Raw genomic sequence first — 23,808 nt, 5'->3', positions numbered from 1 at the left:
GACTGAGTTTAAATGTATTTGGCTAAGGTGTATGTAAACTTCCGACTTCAACTGTAAGTTTGAGGTGTTCGGATCACAAAGAAGAACATTCGTGAGACGCTGAAAAATGTAAAGATGCTGAAGGAGTGCTTGACACCATTTGTCAACATGGTGGAGGCAATGTGATGGTCTGGGGTGCTTTGGTGGTGGTAAAGTGGGAGATTTGTACATGCCATACGCTGTGGACGGGGCTTAATTGGAGGCAATTTCCTCCTACACAGGACAACGACCCAAAGCACAGCTCCAAACTATGCAAGAACTATTTAGGGAAGAAGCAGTCAGATGGTATTCTGTCTATAATGGAGTGGCCAGCATAGTCACCGGTTCTCAACACCTATTGAGCTGTTGTGGGAGCAGCTTGACCGTAGGGTATGTAAGAAGTGCCCATCAAGCCAATCTAATTTGAGGGAGGTGCTTCAGGAAGCATGGGGTGAAATCTCTTCAGATTACCTCAACAAATTGACAACTAGAATGTCAAAGGTCTGCAAGGCTGTAATTGCTGCAAATGGAGGATTCTTTGACGAAAGCAAAGTTTGAAGGACACAATTATTATTTCAATTAAAAATCATTATTTATAACCTTGTCAACGTCTTGACTATATTTCCTATTCATTTTGCAACTAATTTCATGTATGTTTTCATGGAAAACAAGGACATTTCTAAGTGACCCCAAACTTTTGAACAGTAGTTTATATATTATATATATATATAATTTATGTATATAATTAATCAAATGAAAAATATATTAAATTTTATTATGATTTTTCAGGGGATGCTGAAACATGGCTATGATGTTTTATCATGACAGAGACAACATGAGAGCGATGTTTGATGATGAGAGAGAAGCAAGAGAGGTTCACTTGTCTTTCGAGAGCTACAGCAAAGATGTTTTTAACTATCCCACTCATTGTTTTATCTGTGGCTACAGCTTTAAATTTTTGAAAGGCCAGAAGGCGGTCATTCAATCCCAGAACTCAATGCGGTGAAGATGGCGGTGGCCTTGGAAAGGAGTTTTATAGAGATATGTGGATTTGAGAGGGAAACCCTACCAAGATTCCGGGAGATAACTGTAAACCTCGGTAAAACTTTATGAATATTAACATTTGTTCCGCTTTCTATTTACTGATATGAAAGGTTTTTGTGACAAACGCTGTAGTGAGGTCGTGAGTGACTCACCATTAGGGCCGCTTACGCGCTAGCTCAATGGGTTGCTTACTTAGCTAKCGTTAGCTACTGACATCCATGGAGCTGGCGTGTGGTCTGTGCTAATAAGCTAGCAAGCAAGATAACTGTGTTCTCTGCAGGTGTATTTTGTTGCTCCCGAGCACCACAACCCCAATTTATAGCTAGATACCMCGCTTATCTACACCGTACGCCGAAATGATTTTCAATGATCAGTATCCTCGCGCATAACATAAGCAGGTTGTTAGCTACCGTTAGCTAGCTAMCTAACCGCTTTTGACCACGGTCTGCTCGTTTTACAGCATACTGTGGCGATGGCTTCCAMATTCTGAAAGGCAATGTTAAACTATTGGTTTTATATTGACATGTATTCGTATAGGATATGTATCGATTTATGCTTTTTTGATAGRGGTCAATGAATGAGTTAACGTTAGCAACCGTAGTTATTGGACACAGAAAGTTGTTGGTCAGTCTGGACTCTGGCACAGTCCCAACAAACCTAGCAAGTTGTTTAACCACCTGTCCTTGTCAGACCAAAACAGTTTGAGACTGTCAACAAGCAAAGCCACTATGCAACATTCTATTGGAACTGACCAGATGTCATGTATGGTTTCTCAACAGGTCTGAATGCTCTTRCTGGCGGTGTAAAATACCCAGACAGCGCAGGAGGCTTTCATTATGAGGAGAGTGGAAAACTCCTGTCCATCACTAGCAACAGATGCATACACTGGTGAGTTGTGCTATGTATATATGTATGTAGGTAACTGCCAAAATAAAGTTAACATTTMAGTAAATTAGGGATCCAAAGTATATTGAAAGTTTCCACACAGGTGTGGTTCCTGAGTTAATTAAGCAGTTAACATCCCGTCATTTATAAAAACAATGCCAGTTTTCTTTGGGCTGCCATGGCTAGAAGAAGAGATCTGTGACTTTGAGAGTGGTCTCAAAGGAGTAAAGTGTGCTTAAATGATGCATGTGTCTGTCTCCAGATCTCAACCCAATTGAACACTTATTGGAGATTCTGGAGCGGTGCCTGAGACAGCGTTTTCCACCACCAATAACAAAACGGCCAAATTATGTTATAATGGTGTCGCATTCCTCCAATAGAATTCCAGACACTTGTAAAATCTTTGCCAAGGCGCATTGAAGCTGTTTTTGCGGCTCACGCACTTTGTTGGTGTTTTTTTTTTGTCGTCTGAATGTTCTTATCGTATACTTCTTCTGTTCTGTTTTTTGTTCTTTGACAACATACCAGSGTTGATTTTAAATCTATAGCCAGATTGTGTTCTCTTGCCAGACTCTGTCCTAGACTAGTCTTGGAGGACCACTGTACGTGACACAGGTTCTATCACACAGTTTCCAGACTGAGAAGCCACARGATGCAGCTGGCACTGACCCAGGCTAGTCATGTGTCAATGCCGATTTAATTTGACATGTGAAACACACACAGCTTCCTGAGGCCTTAATTGGAATTGGCATGCTGTCTCATCTATGTCCTCTCTCCAGGTCCACCTCTGGGGACACYGTTCAACTGGTGGAGCAGTCTCTGGACACCAACCTACTGAACAATGCTGTTAAACTCAAGATCACACACTGCCCCCTGCTGCCTGGAGGTGTACACATCCAGGAGACCCTCAACAATGTCATCATCCTCATTGTCACCAATCAGACTGTGCACCGGCTGGTGCTGCCACACCCCACACGCATGTACCGCAGCGTAAGTCCCTTTTTTATTTATTTTTTAGAACATTTCTGTGGTCCCGTGTGGCTCAGTTGGTAGAGCATGGCGCTTGCAACGCCAGGGTTGTGGGTTCATTCCCCACGGGGGGACCAGGATGAATATGTATGAACTTTCCAATTTGTAAGTCGCTCTGGATAAGAGCGTCTGCTAAATGACTTAAATGTAAATGTAAATGTAAACCAAAATGCATGAAAAGTATGTCCGAAGCAGGGGTGGAGTTGGGAAAATAATTTGAGAAACATTTTTATTTGGTTGACAGCGCAGCACAATCTTAGGCACTCCCTCAACCCACTGCATTGTAAGCAAACAAGAAAATMCACATCCAGAGGCGGTGCTTCTRGTGGCCTGTGATTTTAATGTGGGGAAACTGAAATCTGTTTTACCAAWTTTTTACCAACATGTCACCTGTGCAACTAGAGGTGACAACTCTTGATCACCTTCACTCCACACACAGAAATGCATATAAGAGTCTCCCTRGCCTTATGGCAAATCTGATCAGGAATGTTTCGTTAGCACAGACTGGAATATGTTTAGGGATTCATCTGATAACATTGAGGAGTTTACCACATCGGTCACCGGCTTCATTAATAAGTTCATCGACAACGTTCCCACAATGACAGTACGTACATATCCCAACCAGAAGCCATGGATTACAGGCAACAACCGCACTGAGCTAATGGCTAGAGCTGCCTCTATCAAGGATGGGGCATTAATCCAGATGCTTCAAAAACAAATCCCGCTACAACCTCCGGCGAGCCATTAAACATTAAAGTGTTAATACAAGACTAAGATCAAATCCTACTATGCTGGCTCTGACGCTCATTGGCTGTGGCAGGGCTTTCAATCTATCATAGATTACAAAGGGAAACCCAGCCACGTGCTGCCRAGTGACGCGAGCCTACCAGACATGCTAAATGCCTTCTATGCTCGCTTTGAGGCAAGCAACACTGAACCATGCATGAGAGCACCAGCTGTTCCAGACAACTGTYATCTCGCTCTCCGTAACCGATGTGAGTAAGACCTTTAAACAGATTAACATTCACAAGGCTTCGGGGCCAGACTGAATACCCTGACATGTACTCAGATCACGCGCTGATCATCTGCCAAGTGTCTTCCCTGACATTTTCAACCTGACCCTGTCTGTAATTCCTACAAAAAAAAGTGTAGGTTTGTCACAATACCAGCATTTTTACTTCAATACCAGGTTTAGTATCACAATACTTAGTACAATCACTTTACTCAATACCAAAACGATACCACAGTAAAAAATAAATAAAAGGCATATTAGCCAAAGTCACAGAATTGCACTTGGTTCAGACGGATAAACTCAGCTACTGCGCTGTTCAATCATTGGGAATCTTTTGACTTTAATATCGTTACATTATAATTTGATGTAAAACATTTTCAGACAGCCATGTATGCAGTCATTGTACAATCATACAATACAGTTGACTTGGTTTTACCGAACTACATAACATAATGGTAATTTGAGTGGTGAATCTCTTGATAAAACGGGTAAATCAAGATGTAGCCTTGGCCTATTCACAATACAGGTGAGTGCATGTGCATGCATTGAGTTACTGAGCTTGTTTTGGCTGACATCTGTAGCCCCATGAAAATCTGTCAAATCTGTAATCCATTTGGGACTTATTTCATTGTACTGAGCAACAACATTTGCATAGAAGTAGCTTTTATTTTATAAAAGTGCATGCTGTCTCTTTAACCAGTAATAACGTCAATCACGACGCAAGACGGGCAGCCCGTCGGAGCCCTATTCAGTCAGTTTGCTGAGGCAATAGATCATCTTTAGGAGAGGTGAGAGAGACTGATATTGAAGTGAATTAATAAAGTTTTGGTGGCAATCAGCTTTGAAATCAGCATGTTTTGCATTATGGTTGGCAAATTATCCCAAACWAAGTACTAGGGGTAGTGAATTGATGTTGGCTTCAGCTGTAAGCTGGCAAGCGAAGTTCGACTGCAAAGCTGGTAGCTACCAGTATCTTGTTGTATTGTAAAGTGTTTTAGCCTGTATGGACATTGTTTTGAGAACAGTTAAAACAATTCTACATGCTGTGTCCCATTATTCAAGTGTGTTAACTTCTGTGCAGCATGAGGGGAGGTAAAATGATGCAGCCCAGACTCCGAGTGCAGGCTAAGTGGAGCAGGCACGGTGTGCTATAAGTGGGGCATTGGCTGCGCTGATAGACTTGATCCTTGAGGCACATTTGACAGAAGTACCGAAACTAACAAATTCGACGACCAAACAGTTTTTCATGTTGTAGTATCGAAAAGTACCGAAGTTTCGGTATCCTGTGCAACACTAGTTTCAAGCAGACATCAGCAGTCCCTGTACCCAAGAACGCCAAGGTAACCTGTAAATGACTACCGCCCCATAGCAACCACATCTGTAGCCATGAAATGGTTTGGAAGGCTGGTCATGGCTCACAACACATCATCCCAGACGCCCTGTACCCACTCAATTCGCATACCGCCCCAACAGGTCCACAGATGATGCAATCTCTCTTGCACTCCACACTTCCCTCTCCCACCTGGATAAGAGGAACACCTATGTGAGAATGTTGTTCATTCGTTCAACACCATAGTGCTCTCTAAGCTCAGGACCCTGGGACAGAGAAACTCCCTCTGCAACTGGATCTTGGACTTCCTGGTGAGTGTAGGCAACGACAACACATCCGCCACGCTGAGCCTCTACACAGGGGCCCCTCGGGGACAATGAGATGGCTTATAGGGAGGAGGTTAGTGACCTGGTAGTGTGGTGCCAGCCCAGGACAACAACCTTTTCCTCAACATCGGRGAGACAAAGGAGCTGATCGTGGACTACAGGAAATGGAGGGCCGAGCACACCCCCCCCATCCACATCGACAGGGGTGGAGTGGGTCAAGAGCTTCAAGTTCCTRTGTGTCCACATCACTAAGGAATTAACATGATCCACACACACCAACACAGTCGTAAAGAAGGCACGACAACGCCTCTTCACCCTCAGGAGGCTGAAAAGGTTTGGCATGGGCWCTTGGATACTCTAAGTTCTACAGCTAAACCATCAAGAGCATCCTAACAGGTTGCATCACCGRCTGGTATGGCAACTGCTTGGCATCAGACCGCAAGGCGCTACAGAGTACATCACTGGGGCCGAGCTCTCTGCCACCCTGGACCTCTATACCAGGCGGTCTCAGAGGAAGGCCCTAAAAATAGACTCCAGCAACCCAAGTTGCCAAGCACGGCAAGCGGTACCAATGCACCAAGTCTGGAACCAACAGGACCCTGAACAGCTAAATAGTTAACCAAATAGCTACCCATATCTGCATGGATCCCCTTTGCACTAGTTCTTGACTCATCACATACYCTGTTGCTACTGCTTATTATATCTATCCTGTTGCCTAGTCACTTTACCCCTACCTGTATGTACATGTCTATCTCAATGACCTCGTACCCCTGCACATCGATTCGGTACTGGTGCCCTGTGTAAATAGCTAAGTTGTCATTACTCATTGTGTATTTATTCCTTGTGTTATGATCTTTCTATTTMTCTCTCTGCATTGGTGGAAAGGGCCTGTAAGTGAGCATTTCCCAGTTAGTCTACACCTGTTCATTGAAGCATGTGACAAATAAAATTAGATTTGTATACAAATATGCTTTCTCCTTCCTCGCCTCTCTTCTACAGGAGCTGGTGACAGAGCTCCAGATGCAGTCGATCTTCACAGACGTGGGGAAGCTGAGTCTTCAGGACCCAGCCCACAGCGCGGCGATCCCCAGCCCCGTAGGCCAGACAGCAGGCTCCACCGCCTCAACAGCCTGGCTCAGCCACCAGGGAGAGGCCCACTATGCCCTGGCATCACCTGCTGGGGGCATCCTGGTCATCACACTGCCCCCACATGATACACAGGGTAGCGTGACCATTCTGGAGCTGAAGAGGAGCTCTGTAATGCAGAGACTCGCTGGCTGGATGCCAACTGCAATCAGGTTAGAAATCATGTTGTCCATGAATAGGTTGAGTCTGGGTCTGTGCAATAGCCCCATTGTGTAAAGCAACACTGGTTCTATTGTTTGTGTGTGTAACCCTCCCTGTGCTCCMGTGTCCCATCCAGAGGTGAGCAGAGTCCTGGGGACTTGGCCCTGAGTCTGGCAGTAAGGGAACTGGAGGARGACACCTTCATCTTCGCTCTGTGTCAGGACCATAAACTACGCATGTGGTCCTATAGGGTCAGTCCCGTAGAAATACTGTGGTCAGTCTGCATTAGCAGCAGTTCAGAAGCATACCTGTGTGTTTTGCCAAGAAATGTCCTTTAGAGGAAGGATGTTAAGCTTACTTTTTCATTTGAATGTAAAAGTAGGCCTAATTGATACCAAAAAAAAAAAGCTTTTGCTAACATGATGTCCCTTTCCCCCCCCTCCCTCCTACAGGACCAGGTGTGTCTGATGGAGACTGACATGTTGGAGTACATGCCAGCGTGCCGTGGCGTGAAGGGTTCCCCAGGGCAGGGCCATCGGCTGCGGCTAGCCTTCTCCCCCTCTACGGGGCTGTGTCTGGCCGTATACCTGGCCGTACCTTCCAGGGGACAGTTCACTGTTCTGCAGCTGGTGGCAACGGACAACAACCGCTACAGCCTGGACCACATCTCCTCGCTTTTCGCCACACAGGTACGTGAAGGGAGGCGGGTTGACTCTGTTAGTGTGAGACAGATTTTTTTTTTAGCTGATGCGGCTGTAATGTGTGTAGGTAGGATAATATTTTAAAGGAAAATCTCATCAGTAATGGACTGTTTTGACTGCTGACTGATCTCCTGTATTAATGTGTTCAGGAGACACTGGTCGACTTTGCTCTGACCTCCACGGACATCTGGGGCCTGTGGCTGGACGATACCAACCAGACCGTGGTGAAATACATCAACTTTGAACAGTGAGTATTACACTTAGATTATCCTTTGGATAGTGTAATGGACTCTTATGCTTATACACTCAACAGCCAGTTTTCTAGGTACACCACCCCGTTCACGAAAATGTATTTTTATTTTACCTTTATTTAACTAGGCAAGTCAGTTAAGAACAAATTCTTATTTACAATGACGGCCTAGGAACAGTGGGTTAACTGCCTTGTTCAGGGGCGGAACGACAGATTTTTACCTTGTTAGCTCGGGGATTCAATCTAGCAACCTTTCGGCTACTAGTCCAATGCTCTTACCACTAGGCTACCTGCCGCCCGGGTCGCACCTACAGACAGGGAGTCACGTGGCTTGTTTATATAATGCAGGCAGACCGGCATCGCAGCATTCGACGAGCAAAGCGAGTGACCTAAGAGACTTTGGGTGCGGTATGATCGTCAGTGCCTGGCGCGCCAGATCCAGCATCTCAGAAACGTCCGCCCACTCGTGGGCTTTTCACGCACAACCGTGTTTAGGGTTGACTGAGAATGGTGTGACAAACAAAAAAACATCCATTCAGCAGCAGTCCTGTGGGCGAAAACAGCTTGTTGATGAGAGGTCGAAGGAGAATGGCAAGAATCATGCAAGCTAACAGGCAGGTCACAAACAGACAAATGATGGAGCCGTACAACAGTGTGTAGAAGGGCATCTCAGAATGCACAACTCGTCAATCCTTGTCACAGATGGGCTATTGCAGCAGACGACCACGCCGGATTTACACTCCATTCAGCTAAAAACAAGAAGGTGCTCCAGTGGGCACGCGATCACCAAAACTGGACAACAGAGGAGTGGAAAAACATAGCCTGGAACATGACAGTGAGTTCAGTTTACTTTAGTGGCCTACGCAGTCCCTAGACCTCAACCCAATAGAGGATCTTCGGGATGAGATGGAACGGACTGTTCGCAGCATGAATGTACCGCCGTCCAATCTGCAACAACTGTGTGATGCCATTGTCACCGTGGACCAACATCCCTGTGGAACGTTTCCGACACCTTGAAGAATGCCCCAAATAATTCAGGCTGTTCTGGAGGCAAAGGGGGGTCTGACCGGGTACTAGATGGGTGTACCTAATAAAGTGTATATGAATATATCCAAAATAATATTATTTGGAGTGTGGTCATTTCACACTCCTATTTTATTTTAATATTTTTTTCTATCTAACTTCCTTTATGATATGTCTCAGTTCCACGGCAGGTCAGTGGAACCAGGTTTTTGTGCAGCCTGCCCCCGAGGAGGAGGTCCACATCGGAGCAGACCAGGACCCCAGGGTAAGACAACACCACATCATTCACTGCTGATTTCAATTGTGATTTGAGCTGATTAATCAGAATTCACTTTTTTTTTAATTAAAAAACATTATGACTTTGCCCTCTATCCACATCATTGCAATTTATTAGGGGTGTAACGATTTACCAATATGCATCGGTCCCCGGTTCAAATGTTTAAGATGAGTGCATCTGTCTGCGGGACCCCAAACGGATCCAAATGTAGCATGCATTGGTCAGAAAATCGATTTAAGACGTTACGAATTGCCGGTTGAATAAAAAAAAAATCTCATATTACTTTCTTTCTACCTTKCGAAGATTCCTTTCACAACTGGTGCGCCCTGTCCTTCAGTGTGGAACTAAGCATGTAACTGCGTTGACAGTCATTGCTCTACTAGTCATTTTGCGTGACAAACAACCCCAGTCAATATCAGTAGCCGTGTCGAACTGCATGCCTTGCGCAGCTTCGTCCGCTGACCAAAGACCTCTCTTCCTGATCTCGCATATCTTCGCGGCACCTTCAGCACTCAACTGCTTGTAAAAATGGCTTGCGCAATATTGGCTTTTATGAGTTTAGTGATAACCAATCAAATTTGCTGGGTTATTGTTCTGAATGCATCGTTTTACCGGAATAAAAGTAAGCTATTGGAGACGACTCATGAAGTTCTAACTGCTGATTTTGATTGTTCAGGTTCACCGTCAATAATAGTTTTGTTGGTTTTGCTTTAGGAGAAAACGGCGCCACTGGCCGCCACACCGCCGTTATTGTTTTTGTTGAGGAGCGTTGCTCAACATGGTCAAAAAATAATAATCATCATTACAGTACGTATTGTGCTCTTTATCGCGTGTGCAATGATGTCCGAGGGGGAAAAACTGTTTGTTTGCAATAACTTCTTAGTTGTAATATCGCAAACGGACGCGGATTCCAGGTTTTAACCTCTCTGGGATATGTGGCCAATATCCAGTGAAAATGCAGAGCGCCAAATTCAAATAAATTACTATAAAAATTCAACTTTCATGAAATCACACATGCAATACACCAAATTAAAGCTACACTTGCTGTGAATCCAGCCATTTCTCCAGCCAAAGAGAGGAGTCACAAAAAGCAGAATTAGAGATAAAATTAATCACTAACCTTTGATCTTCATCAGATGACATTCATAAGACTTCATGTTACACAATACATGTATGTTTTGTTCGATGAAGTTCATATTTATATCCCAAAATCTCAGTTTACATTGGCGCGTTACGTTCAGTAATGTTTTGCTTCCAAAACATCCGGTGATTTTGCAGAGACCCACGTCAATTTACATAAATACTCATCATAAACGTTGATGAAAATACAAGTGTTATGCATGGAACTTTATATTAACTTATCCTTAATGCAAGGGAAAATGAATGTGTTTATGCAGCGAACTGAATTGCATTGATTCGATCCTCTAAACAAACCGAATCGTTTCAAACTTAAGCATATCTCATCGGAGCCCATGTTACTAGATTTGAATCATCTTGAAAGGGGAGATCCACGTCCCTACAATTGATCAACTCTCCCGAACAAGTATCCTCTTTTTCCATATTGTCACTATTGGGCCTCGCCACAAGAATAACGCTACATTTTATAATCAAGTTAATTTGTCCTTTTGTTATGACAGGAGACCTACCTGGACATGCTATTCTCCCCCCTGAGATTCACTGCCTCTGCTATAGTCAAAGCCTTACAGATTTACAGGAGAGGCACAGAGCGAATCGCTGACCTCCCCTGGGAGACCCTCAAGAAAGAAGTGACAGTGGCTGTGGAGAACGAGGTAAGCTAGACCAGCTCTTTGCTTATTCTCTCTCGCTCTCCCCTTTTCCTCCCTTCTACCGACTTAAGAAAAAAAGACTGGTTTCTGCTGTGTTTCCAATATGTATTCCCCTCTCCCCTGATGTAGCTGCAGAGCAGTGTGACAGAGTTTGAGTTTAGCCAGGAGGAGTACAGGCAGCTGCAAGTGGAGTTCTGGTCTAAATTCTACGCCTGCTGTCTGCAGTACCAGGAGGCTCTGGCCACTCCGCTCGGCCTACTGCTCAACCCACACACACACATGGTCTGTTTGCTCAAGAAGGTACGAGAAGGAGAGGCACACACACATACAGCTCCATGTCTTAAACACACACAACTCTCTTATACGTGTCTGTTTATTTAATGTTTTGTGCATAGTTTCTTCAGGACCATCTATCCCAAAAGGGACTAATGGGACCCAGTTTCTATTAAAAGTATTTCTGGATTTCTTTCCTGGATTTTTGTCAATCAGCGAATGACTGTGTTTATTCAAGGGCTTTGTGTCATTCCTGCTGCCCTGCTTTGCTGTGGACCACCTGTACCTGTCCTTTGACGAGTACCTGTTCTCAGAGGATACGCCTGTCAGTGAAGGTAAAGACATTTCTCCAAACCCTTTTACTGTCCGCTACTGGTCAGTCCCTCCAGGATTTCACGGGATTTGTTTGTGATATTTGCGGGTGAAATGCTTGATTTGACTGCGGCAATTCTGACATTTTGCATGGCGATCTGTGTTGGTTTTGTCCAGTTTGTCGCAAAAATAATGCTGACTGAGGGAAAAGGTTTGACTACGCCTTGATTGAACACTATTATGCGGCAAATGTGCAGTGATTGGTTGAAATTGCAAGCCCTCTTTTTGTACTGCGGTGATGGGTCAGTTTTATGTGATATTATTGTGATTTGACTTATGTGCAGTAGAGGTCGACCGATTTAATTAGGGGAGATTTCAAGTTTTCATAATCAATAATCTGGATTTTTGGACGCCGATTACATTGCACTCCACGAGGAGACTGCATGGCAGGCTGACCTGTTATGCGAGTGCAGCAAGGAGCCAAGGTAAGTTGCTAGCTAGCATTAAACTTATCTTATAAAAACAATGAATCTTAACATAATCACTAGTTAACTACACATGGTTGATATTACTAGTTTAACTAGCTTGTCCTGCGTTGAAAATAATCAATATCGGTGCCTGTTACTTTATCATCGAATCACAGCCTACCTCGCCAAACGTGATGATTTAACAAGCGCATTCGTGAAAAAAGCACTGTCGCTGCACCAATGTACCTAACCATAAACTTCAATGCCTTTCTTAAAATCAATACACAAGTATATATTTTTTAAACCTGCATATTTAGTTAAAAGAAATTCATGTTAGCAGGCAATATTAACTAGGGAAATTGTCACTTCTCTTGCGTTCTGTGCAAGCAGAGTCGGGGTATATGCAGCATTTTGGGCTGCCTGGCTCGTTACAAACTGTGAAGATCATTTCTTCCTAACAAAGACTGTAATTAATTTGCCAGAATTGTACATAATCATGACATAACATTGAAGGTTGTGCAATGTAACAGCAATATTTCAACTTAGGGATGCCACCCGTTAGATAAAATACGGAACGGTTCCGTATTTCACTGAAAGAATAAAAGTTTTGTTTTCGAAATTATAGTTTCCGGATTTGACCATATTAATGACCTAATGCCCGTATTTCTGTGTTTTTATTCTATTATAATTAAGTATATGATTTGATAGAGCAGTCTGACTGAGCGGTGGTAGGCAGCAGCAGGCTCGTAAGCATTCATTCAAACAGCACTTTCCTGCGTTTGCCAGCAGCTCTTCGCAATGCTTGAAGCACAGCGCTGTTTATGACTTCAAGCCTATCAACTCCCGAGATTAGGCTGGCAATTCTATAGTGCCTATAAGAACATCCAATAGTCAAAGGTATATGATATACAAATGGTATAGAGAGATAGTCCTATAATTCCTATAATAACTACAACCTAAAACTTCTTAACTGGGAATATTAAAGACTCATGTTAAAATGAACCACCAGCTTTCATATGTTCTCATGTTCTGAGCAAGGAACTTAAACGTTAGCTTTTTTACATGGCACATATTGCAATTTTACTTTCTTCTCCAACACTGTGTTTTTGCATTATTTAAACCAAATTGAACATGTTTCATTATTTATTTGAGACTAAATAGATTTTTATTTATGTATTATATTAAAATAAGTGTTCATTCAGTATTGTTGTAATTGTCATTATATATGGCCGATTTAACCGGTATCGGCTTTTTTTTTGGTCTTCCAAAAATCTGAATCGGTCGACCTCTAATGTGCAGTGATTGGTCAAATTTACAAGCCCTTGCATATTATGCAGTATCGCGTTGGGACTGACTGGTTCTCTCATTCCTGTCTTTTTAGATCCAGAGGGCTCTTTACCCACTTTACTCACTGGGTTTATTTTTGTCAACTGTATTTAAAGTAGCCATTTTGGCCAAAGTACCAAGTTGGTTTTGTTTGTTGTAAGGTAGACATTTTGGTTCTGTAACACCTCCCTAGACTCATCCTTTCCCTTTCTGTTTAGTTATGTTTTGGCTCGTCTGTGTTCCCCACTGACCCCGGTTTCCCCTTTTTACCATGTTTCCCTATGGCCAGACCCAGAAATTGGTCGTGACGTGATGCAGCTGGTGCAGTGTCTGAGGCTGGTGAGTGACGCAGTGCCGGGGGACATGGCCTATGAGATGGAGAAGGCCCTGGAACATTTACAGTCACCTGAGAGGGCTGCAGAGATGGTGCTGGAGAACCTACTGGCCAATGACAAGTCAGTACAAAACACACACGTCAACAGTTTACCTTTTTTTCCAAAATGCCTATGTACCGTTTATGGAGGTACATTTGAAAGTCAATGAATTGACAAATTCTCATTGGCCATTTTTCAATCTTCAATTATCATGAATTGAATTTCAACCAACAAACCTTCTTGACCTCCTATGGGTCCTACACATTTAGGCATTGTTGTGTTGTGTGACCGTTGTGCATCTTTCATTCCCATCGTAGTGAGAATGTGATAGAGGACATTCAGAACAAGCTGCAGGACATCCGTAACCCGGTGTCGGCCATGGCTGCACTGATCAGAGAGATGGACCTGGAGACGGACTCCGAGCCAGGAGGAGAGGGACCTCTCACCACAGGTAAACTCCTAGATAATCTTAGACCTACCAACGCTAATATCTCAACAGATTAGCCCTAGATAATGCTATGCGATGTCTGTTTTATCGCCCCTTAAGTTTTGTTTCTATTGTTATTTGAGTAGAAACTTAAGCTGAATCCTGTTTGAGCTTAGTCTGTGTTCAAACTGCGGTCAGACTTCTAAATGAAAATAATTGGACTGGTTGAAGTGTAAACTTGTTTTTGTTTTTTACGTGTGTCTCTCGCTTGTGCGTGTCCCAGCAGGCCTGTCGGTGCGTATCAGTCTGTCCCAACTGTATGGCAGCAGTGTGGCGGTGGCTGTTATCTGTCAGGCTGTCTGCCAGATGGCCATGACCAGAGTCCTGTTCTGTCGGGACCTACTCATACTGCAGCAGCTCTACCTACGCCTCGGAGACAATGTACGCACACACACACTGTGCCCAATCGTACATACTCCAGCATGTAAACACGTGTTACAGTATATCTTGATGTTTGGACTCATACCATACCCACTTTCAGCCATTCACATCTCAAGCTACTCCTTTGACTTAAAACGTGTGTGTTTTCCAGGTGTTCCTGGCTGGAGGGGATCAGCTGCTCCAGCTACAACAGGACCTGATCCCCCGCTCCTCTCACCTGCTCTCCTCCTACTATCTCCTCAAACACATCAGCCAGAGCCTGGCCACTGCCGTGCCGCTCGACATCATGTACGTACACACACACACCCATGCTATACAGACACTACCGTCAGCGTATACGAGGGCCAAATTGTAGTTTTCGGGTTCCTCAGAGAAACTAAAATGTTACTTGATTTTTCTTCTCCAGAGATGCCAACCTGCAGCACCTGTCAGTCTTAGAGCTGTCTGATTCTCCAGCCCTGGCCAGCAACATATCAGGTGTGTTTGAGGGGATCACAGCGAAGCACGAAATCACTCCTCTTGATCACATAATGAGTAGTTATCAAAAGTCTGACCGCAACGTAGTCGATCTCAAACACGCACTAAATTCCCCCCCCCCCCCTTAGTGTTGAGCCCTCAGACGGTGGTGGAGCTGTTCTACCAGAGCGTAGCGCGGAAGGCCATCATCACCCAGATCTACTCCCAGCAGCAGAGCACCGCCCTACTCCACTGGCCCCAAATGGTCTCCAGCGTGGTCACCCTGCTGGCTCAGCAACTGTATCCTCACACACACACACCGCTAGGCTAGCTCTAGCGTCGCTATATTCTTCAGGCGAAGCTGTTCTTATCCTCAAACGCAGCTAGACTGGCGTTGGACTGCTTTATGCTAGGTGTTTCTTCTATTTCACAGGCATTAGCGTACGCTAGGCTAAGATTGATATGCTTTAGGCAAGTTTTGATTATTAACCTCAGAGTTGCGATGAGGTGTACTGTATATTTATGAAGATGTTGTCCCTTAACACACTCTCTCTAGTTGGCCTAACAATCCAGGCTTCCAGTTCCCTGAATGTCTGATGGGCAACTGCCAGTACACACAACTGCAGGTGAAAAACTTCTTCCCACAGACTCAACGACCCTCACATAATATACTGAACAAAAATATAAACGCAACAACAATTTCAAAGATTTTACAGTCCATCTAAGGACATTAGTCAATTAAATGAACTAGGCCCTAATCTATGGATTTCACTGGGAATACAGATGAGTGTCTGTTGTGACCACCATTTGCCTCATGCAGTACGACACATCTCTTCGCATTGTTGATCAGGCTGTTAATTGTGGCCTGTTTAATGTTGTCCCAATCCTACTATCCACTTCAATGGCTGTGCGAAGTTGCTGGATATTGGCAGGTACTGGAACACGCTGTCGTACACGTTGATCCACCATCCCAAACATGCTCAGTGGGTGACATGTCTAGTGAGTATGCAGACCATGGAAGAACGGTGACATTTTCAATTTCACCACACAACGCCATGCACGCTGTCTGCCCGGGGATTAATCCGGGAAGAGCACACTTCTCCAGCGTGCCAGTGGCCACCAAAGGTGAGCATTTGCTCACTGAAGTCATTTACGACGCCGAACTGCAATCCGGTCATGACCCTGTTGAGGACGACGAGCATGCAGATGAGCTTCCTTTGGACATTTTCTGAAATTCTTCGGTTGTGCAAACCCACCGTTTCATCAGCTGTCCGGGTGACTGATCTCCGACGATCCCACAGATGAAGAAGCCGGATGTGGAGGTCCTGGGCTGGCGTGGTTACATGTGGTCTGCGGTTGTGAGGCCGGTTGGACTTACTGCCAAATTCTCTAAACGATGTTGGAGGCAGCTTGTGGTAGAGAAATGACCATTCAATTATCTGGCAACAGCTCTGGTGCACATTCCTGCAGTCAGCATGCCAATTGCACGCTCCCTCAACTTGAGACATCTGTGGCATTGTTGTGTGACAGCTGCACATTTTAGTTGGCCTTTTATTGTCCCCAACAGAAGGTGTAATGATCATGCTGTTTAATCAGCTTCTTGTAAGGCTGATGGATTATCTTGGCAAAGGAGAAATGCTCACTAAAGGATGTAAACATTTTAGCGCAAAATTTGAGAAATAAGCTTTTATGTGCGTATGAAAAATGTCTGGGATCTTTTATTTCAGCTCATGAAACATGGAAGCAACAGTTTACATGTTGCGGTTATATTTTTGTTCGGTGTAGTTATGTTAGGTTGTCGTTTTTTTTCTCCCCTGACTGCCTAACCAATTTCCCAATTGGAACAATAAAGATGTATCTATTGATTGAAGCTCAAAGCAGATTTGAATGAAAATCCTACAAATGCATTTGAATCCGTTCTCACGCTCTCTCTATCTCTCCAGGAGTATGTGCGTCTCATTGGGCCCTGGTGTCAGGTGAACGTGGGCTCCTGCCGCTTCATGCTGGGCCAGTGTTACCTGGCCAATGGAGAAGGACAGAAGGTGTGTTTCTTTTTTTGTGTGTATTTGAGCATACCAATCTGAAATAACTTTGTTTCTGTACTAAGGGCAGTGGCTGTAACTGTATCCTCTCCTTTTCGACCTGTAGCATCAGTGCATACTGTATCTGTTGTGTTCTAATCGCAATCATGTTTGTAGCTGTGTTTTAAAAAATAATAATAATATACCCCCTGTCCTGTCATCTTGTTTCACCAGGCACTGCAGTGTTTTCAGGAGGCAGCGACAGAGGTGGAGAAGGAGGAGTTTCTGCTGAGATTGACAGGAGCTGAGGAGGAGGAGGTCACAGGCGCCTCAAGACTACAGTACTACAACAAGGTTACTATGGATTAGTGTTGCACGGTATACTGAGACTTTGGTACTTTTTCGATACTGGAACATTAAAAAAACGGTTTGGTACTAGTACTTTTGGTACTTCTGTCAAATGTGTCATGGATCAAGTCTGTATCAGTGATTTTCCCCCTTATAGCGCGAGCGCATTGTGCCTGCCCCACTTAGCTTGCACTGGGAGTCTGGGCTGCATCAAGTTAGATCTCCACTTAGCCTGCACTGGGAGTCTGGGCTGCATCATGTTAGATCTCCACTTAGCCTGCACTGGGAGTCTGGGCTGCATCATGTTGATCTCCACTTAGCCTGCACTGGGAGTCTGGGCTGCATCGTTTAGATCTCCACTTAGCCTGCACTGGGAGTCTGGGCTGCATCATGTTAGATCTCCACTTAGCCTGCACTGGAGTCTGGGCTGCATCATGTTAGATCTCCACTTAGCTGCACTGGGAGTCTGGGCTGCATCATGTTAGATCTCCACTTAGCCTGCACTGGGAGTCTGGGCTGCATCATGTTAGATCTCCACTTAGCCTGCACTGGGAGTCTGGGCTGCATCATGTTAGATCTCCACTTAGCTTGCACTGGGAGTCTGGGCTGCATCATGTTAGATTCCACTTAGCCTGCACTGGGAGTCTGGGCTGCATCATGTTAGATCTCCACTTAGCCTGCACTGGGAGTCTGGGCTGCATCATGTTAGATCTCCACTTAGCCTGCACTGGGAGTCTGGGCTGCATCATGTGTAGATCTCCACTTAGCCTGCACTGGGAGTCTGGGCTGCATCATGTTAGATTCCACTTAGCTGCACTGGGAGAGTCTGGGCTGCATCATGTTAGATCTCCACTTAGCCTGCACTGGGAGTCTGGGCTGCATCATGTTAGATCTCCACTTAGCCTGCACTGGGAGTCTGGGCTGCATCATGTTAGATCTCCACTTAGCCTGCACTGGGAGTCTGGCTGCATCATGTGAGATCTCCACTTAGCCTGCACTGGGAGTCTGGGCTGCATCATGTTAGATCTCCACTTAGCCTGCACTGGGAGTCTGTGGCTGCATCATGTTAGATCTCCACTTTAGCCTGCACTGGGAGTCTGGGCTGCATCATGTTAGATCTCCACTTAGCCTGCACTGGAGTCTGGGCTGCATCATGTTAGATCTCCACTTAGCTGCACTGGGAGTCTGGGCTCCATCATGTTAGATCTCCACTTAGCCTGCACTGGGAGTCTGGGCTGCATCATGTTAGATCTCCACTTAGCCTGCACTGGGAGTCTGGGCTGCATCATGTGAGATCTCCACTTAGCCTGCACTGGGAGTCTGGGCTGCATCATGTTAGATCTCCACTTAGCCTGCACTGGGAGTCTGGGCTGCATCATGTGAGCTCTCTGCTCATGCTGCACAGAAATTAACACACTACTAATAATAATAATAATACAACACGGCATGTTGAAATTGTTTTGTTAACAGTAATTAACAGTGTCCATACAAGCTAGAACACTTTACAATTCAAGAAGATGCCGGAAGCTTCCAGCTTTTGTAGGTTTAACTAGTTTGCTAGTTAACTAGTTAACTAACTTGCTAGTTTGCAGCTAAATGCAGCTCAAGTGAAAATCTATTCACTACCCATAGTACTTTGTTTGTGGTAATATGCAAACCATAATGCATAATATGCTGATTTCAAAGCTGATATGGCTTTTTTTGCCTCGGTATCGAAGTCAAAATTCTGGTATCGTGACAAAAATACTATGGATTGGAACGCCGCCTTTGAAACACAATGTGGATATGTGTGCAGGTTTAATTGTGTGTGTGTGTGTGTTAGGTGTTGCGGTTACTGGAGGATGTTGGTCTACCAGAGCTGGTCATTCATCTATCCACTCTGGCCATAACGGAGGCCGTCAACGACCCCAGGAGTCAGGCTGCCCTGTGGACCCGCATCTTCAAGCACCACCTGGACCTGGGACACAACAGCCAAGCCTACGAAGCCCTCACACAGAACCCTGACTCAAGCAGGCAGTTGGACTGTCTGCGTCAGCTGGTGGTGGTTCTTTGTGAACGCTCTCAACTTCAGGACCTGGTCCAGTTCTCCTACGTCAACCTGCACGACGAGGTACACACAGACACACACTTTCTCTTTACATTTGGTTAGAGCCCATTATGGACACACTAGATAATTGTATTAGATCAGTGTTTGACCCTTCCCTTGTGTCCTCCTCTGGCTGCAGGTGGTCAGCATCATTGAGTCCAGAGCCAGAGCAGTGGACCTGATGTCTCACAACTACTACGAGCTGCTCTACGCCTTCCACATCAACAGACACAACTACAGGAAAGGTAAGAGGAGCCTGGGACTTAATGCTAGTAGCTGTTTGAAAAGGGTGATATTTTTAATCGCCGTCCAGTTTGTGTTTGTCCCTCTCTCTGTATGGTGCGTTTATATAACTGTGTTCTCTCTTCTAGCGGGTACAGTGATGTTTGAGTACGGCATGCGTCTGGGCAGGGAGGTGAGGACCCAGCTAGGTCTCCAGAAACAGGTTAACTGTTACCTGGCCTCCCTCAACTGTCTACGACTCATCAGACCTGACTACGCCTGGATCGTACAGCCGTCCTCTGGCGCGGTGTATGAGAGGCCTGGCGCGTCACCGAAGAGGAACTACGACGGAGAGTTTGCTACTGGTCCAGGTGAGACTAGATACGAGAGCCGTAGCTGTTTTGCGTCTTTGTGCTACTATTTGTTGGGTTGTGAGATGTGTATGACAGTGAAGTGATGTTGGTTCTGAAGTCGATTGATCTGTGTGTCTGCAGTGAGTGGTCAGATAGACATCCTGGAGCTGAAGGACCTTCAGAAGGAGTACACCCTGGCCCGTAGCCGCCTCAACTTGGCTCAGCACCACCCGCCGTCCGCTGCCATCGCAGGTACAACACTGACACAATATTCCTTCAAATGTATGAAGGGAACCATGCCAAGGTGAAATGTCAGTCAGTAAGCTATAGTCAATTAACTGTAGCCTTTGGTGCTTCTTTTAAATTATAATTTATTCCTGTAGGGCAACTAATCTCTTCACAATTTCCCCCAATCTAATGCTAGAAATCTAATAGAGTACTGTGTGGTGTTGCAGGCAGTGCCTCTGCAGTAGAGATGGTGTCCCTGCTGGTTCAAACAGGACTGTTTGACTGTGCCCTCTCACTATGCCAGACCTTCAAACTGTCCCTCACGCCCATCTTCGAGGGGCTCGCCTTCAAGTAAGTTGCTAGCTTCGTTAGGGCAGTCTGAACTCTACGGAGTGACTTGAATTCATACGCATATCTCCACATAACGTAACCAAATGTGGAGAAAGTCAAGGGGTCTGAATGCTATCCCAATGCTCTGTATTTAGTCTGTAGTGATCACGACAAAGTAAGCAGTTGTGCCTTGTCTGAACTCACATGCACATATAGGGGTTTTATTCCTGTTGGTTCATAGTGGTGTGATGCTAGCTTTTTTTTTTTTTGTATACAAAAATACACTTTTTTTTTTAGGTGTATAAAGTTACAGTATGGTGGAGAGGAGAGTCAGAATGAAGCCTGGAATTGGCTGGCTGCCAATCAGTTGTCTACCATCGTCACAACCAAAGAGTCAAGGTTGGTTGTTTTAAATTTGACCACTTCATAGTACAAATTGGTTGGTATTTCCACTGGTGCTGTTGAGAATATTAAACAGTTCATCGTAAAAAGATCAAATTGACCAATTTAGCTAAAGTGAAATTGTGCGAGTGAAAAAATAATACTACTAGTACTTTCCCTCCACAGTGCGACAGATGAGGCGTGGCGCCTGCTGGCCTCCTACCTGGAGAAGCACCCTACACAGAATGCTCAGCACCATCGCTGTGTCATCAACAAGCTGCTGTCACACGGCGTACCGCTGCCCGACTGGATGGTCAACACCTACAAGGTGAGAGAGCTGCACTAAATGCGACGCTGTGCCGTTTGAGATGATGCAAGACATTTTCTGAAAATAATTAGAGCCTGTAAATATATATATTTTCTAGTTGCATTTGCTCCCCTGTATTGTAACATAAGCCTGTTTGCTCAGGGCGTGGACGCTGCAGCGTTGTTACGTCTCTACCTGAACTTTGACCTGCTGGAGGCAGCAGCTGAGCTGGTGTTGGAGTACGTAGACGCTCTCCTGGGGAAGGGACACCAGTACTTCGGCATTGAGGTACATTACAGCAGGGGTTCCCAAACTTTTTCACTCTGGCCCCCTTCCAGCATTGGGGAACATCCCGCAACCCCCTGGACATTTCAGACAAGTTATAAATAGCTCTTAGGTATGCAATGACTGACATGAGGAAAACTGATGCACTACCCAACTTTGTAACTGCACCTTGTGCATTCTACTAATGCAAATTGAAAGCCGGATTGAGTTCCTTCACTTTTTTGGGGGGGACCCCGCATTACAGCAAAAATCACTTGCAATGACTGTAGTTGTTTTACCCATTTGAGTTAACTTGATTCTCATCTCCAGATTTAATTGAATCTCTAAAATGTAATAGGGATTTGTTAAGATTAAAGCTAAATGTTTGTCCTTGTGTTTCTCTGAGATGTTCATTGTGTGTTACAGAGGCCCCTCTCTGCTACAGCATCATTGGTGTGGCTCCCATACACTTCCATCGACCAGCTCCTTCAGGCGCTCAACGAGACCCAGACTAACGCAAGTGTAAGTCCATTTAAAATACTGTTTTTAAAGCGGTTTGACAACCAATGCGGACATCCAACCTGACTTGATCAGTTTTAAATGTTAACACGCATCACCATGCTTCTTATGACTGTGTCCTCTCAGATATACAACAAACTGCAGGACAAGCTGAACGACTACCACAAACTGGTGGACCAGACGACAAGGCGAAGGCTCCAGGCCCAGTAGCACCTCAGTCAGAACACAGGCTCAATCTCAATTAATCTTTCCCCGCATCATTTCTCCTCACCTTCTTAACCGTTTTGGAAAGAATGTGATGAATCAAGGGAAGACTAATTGAAAGAGCCATAGCACTGCCCCTCCATATGGTGCGCTTACTGTCATGGCTCTCTGGAAGAAGATAAATACACCTATTTTTGTATTAAGGTTAAACACTTTGTATGAACTTCACCAGATTGAGTACAGGAAAAGAGTGCATCTTACCTGCTTGTTGCTCAAATGTACTGTATATATTGTCGGAGTTCCAACTAACAATTCAAGGTGTTTTCACCTCTGGAGACAATGTATTTTTTACATTGTAATCATATTGAAACATGTCCTTTTCTACTTTGCTGCCTGTGAACTTTTACAATCATGTTTGTTGTAAATTGTAATGCAATTAAAGTTTTCCTTGGTATTGAGAAGTTGTCCTAAATGCCATTTTATTAGTACTTGAACATTGAAAAGGTAGACTCAGCAACATGAAACACAGCAAGGCAACTTCCGTCATAAAATCAACAAGAACCCTCCGTCCCAACTTCTCTGAATGTATGCAGGGAAGTATTCAAATCTTACAAGAGCACCATTTGGCTCTTACCTAATGTAAGCATGCATTGAAGGTTAAATTGTCATATTGCGGAGTCTAGCTTAAAGGCATTCCAATGTTCCTAACAAGTAGAACATATTTTTAAGGCTGAGACAAATCGCACGTACACTAGCTTTCAAAAGTTTTAGAACACCTCATTCAAGGGTTTTTATTAGAATAATAGAAAACTATAAAATAACACATGGAATCATGTAACCAAAATATTTGAGATTCTTCAAATAGCTACCCTTCGCTTTTGCACACTCAACCAGCTTCATGAGGTAGTCACCTGGAATGCATTTCAATTAACAGGTGTGCCTTAATTTGTGGAATTTCTTTCCTTAATGCGTTTGAGCCAGTCAGTTGTTGTGACAAGGTAGGGGGTGTATACAGAAGATAGCCCTCTTTGGTGCAAGAACAGTTCAAATAAGCAAAGAGAAACGACCGTCAATACGGAAAATGTCAAGAACTTTGAAAGTTTCATCAAGTTATGACCGCCACAGAAAAGACCCAGTTACCTCTGCTGCAGAGGATGAGTTCAAGTAACTCAACATCAACTGTTCAGAGACTGTGAATCAGACCTTCATAGTCAAATTGCTGCCAAGAAACACGAGCAATGGACATTGGTCTGGAGTCCAAATTGGAGATTTTTGATTACATCCGCCGTATCTTTGAACGGATGATCTCCGCATGTGTATTTCCCACCATAAAGCATGGAGGTGGTGGTGCTTTTTTGGTGACACGGTCTGATTTATTTAGAATAAGGCACACTTAACCAGCATAGCTACCACAGCGATACGCCATCCCAGCCGGTTTGTGCTTAGTGGGACTATCATTTGTTTTTCAACAAGACAATGACCCAACACACCTTCAGGCTG

The 23,808-nt window shown here is 44.6% G+C and overlaps 1 protein-coding gene across 2 annotated transcripts; it reads left to right on the top strand.

The window, feature by feature from the left end:
* Positions 1–997: 997 nt before the first annotated feature.
* On the top strand, positions 998–22,769 carry LOC111952501 (nuclear pore complex protein Nup160). Of its 2 annotated transcripts, none has more exons than XM_023971224.2 (30): positions 998–1,117; positions 1,842–1,950; positions 2,727–2,937; positions 6,644–6,942; positions 7,068–7,182; positions 7,384–7,620; positions 7,782–7,879; positions 9,086–9,170; positions 10,820–10,972; positions 11,099–11,269; positions 11,481–11,577; positions 13,637–13,802; positions 14,039–14,172; positions 14,432–14,589; positions 14,741–14,877; positions 14,996–15,066; positions 15,195–15,345; positions 15,602–15,671; positions 16,989–17,087; positions 17,301–17,420; positions 19,237–19,524; positions 19,640–19,745; positions 19,872–20,093; positions 20,217–20,327; positions 20,531–20,654; positions 20,931–21,032; positions 21,201–21,342; positions 21,484–21,609; positions 22,012–22,107; positions 22,231–22,769. In XM_023971224.2, exons 1-30 carry the CDS (start codon positions 1,027–1,029, stop codon positions 22,312–22,314), a joined length of 4,173 nt encoding a protein of 1,390 aa, XP_023826992.1. In that variant the 5' UTR covers positions 998–1,026; the 3' UTR covers positions 22,315–22,769. The 2 variants fall into 2 exon arrangements, with proteins under 2 accessions (XP_023826992.1, XP_023826994.1); XM_023971226.2 differs by having other exon boundaries at positions 999–1,117; positions 14,435–14,589.
* The last annotated feature ends 1,039 nt before the right edge of the window (positions 22,770–23,808 follow it).

The sequence above is a fragment of the Salvelinus sp. IW2-2015 genome, linkage group LG26 (genome assembly GCF_002910315.2).
Source record: "Salvelinus sp. IW2-2015 linkage group LG26, ASM291031v2, whole genome shotgun sequence".
In the NCBI taxonomy this organism is placed as follows: Eukaryota; Metazoa; Chordata; class Actinopteri; order Salmoniformes; family Salmonidae; genus Salvelinus; species Salvelinus sp. IW2-2015.
The sequence above is the reverse complement of the archived record's forward strand: the minus strand, read 5'-3'. Positions and strand labels throughout refer to the sequence as shown.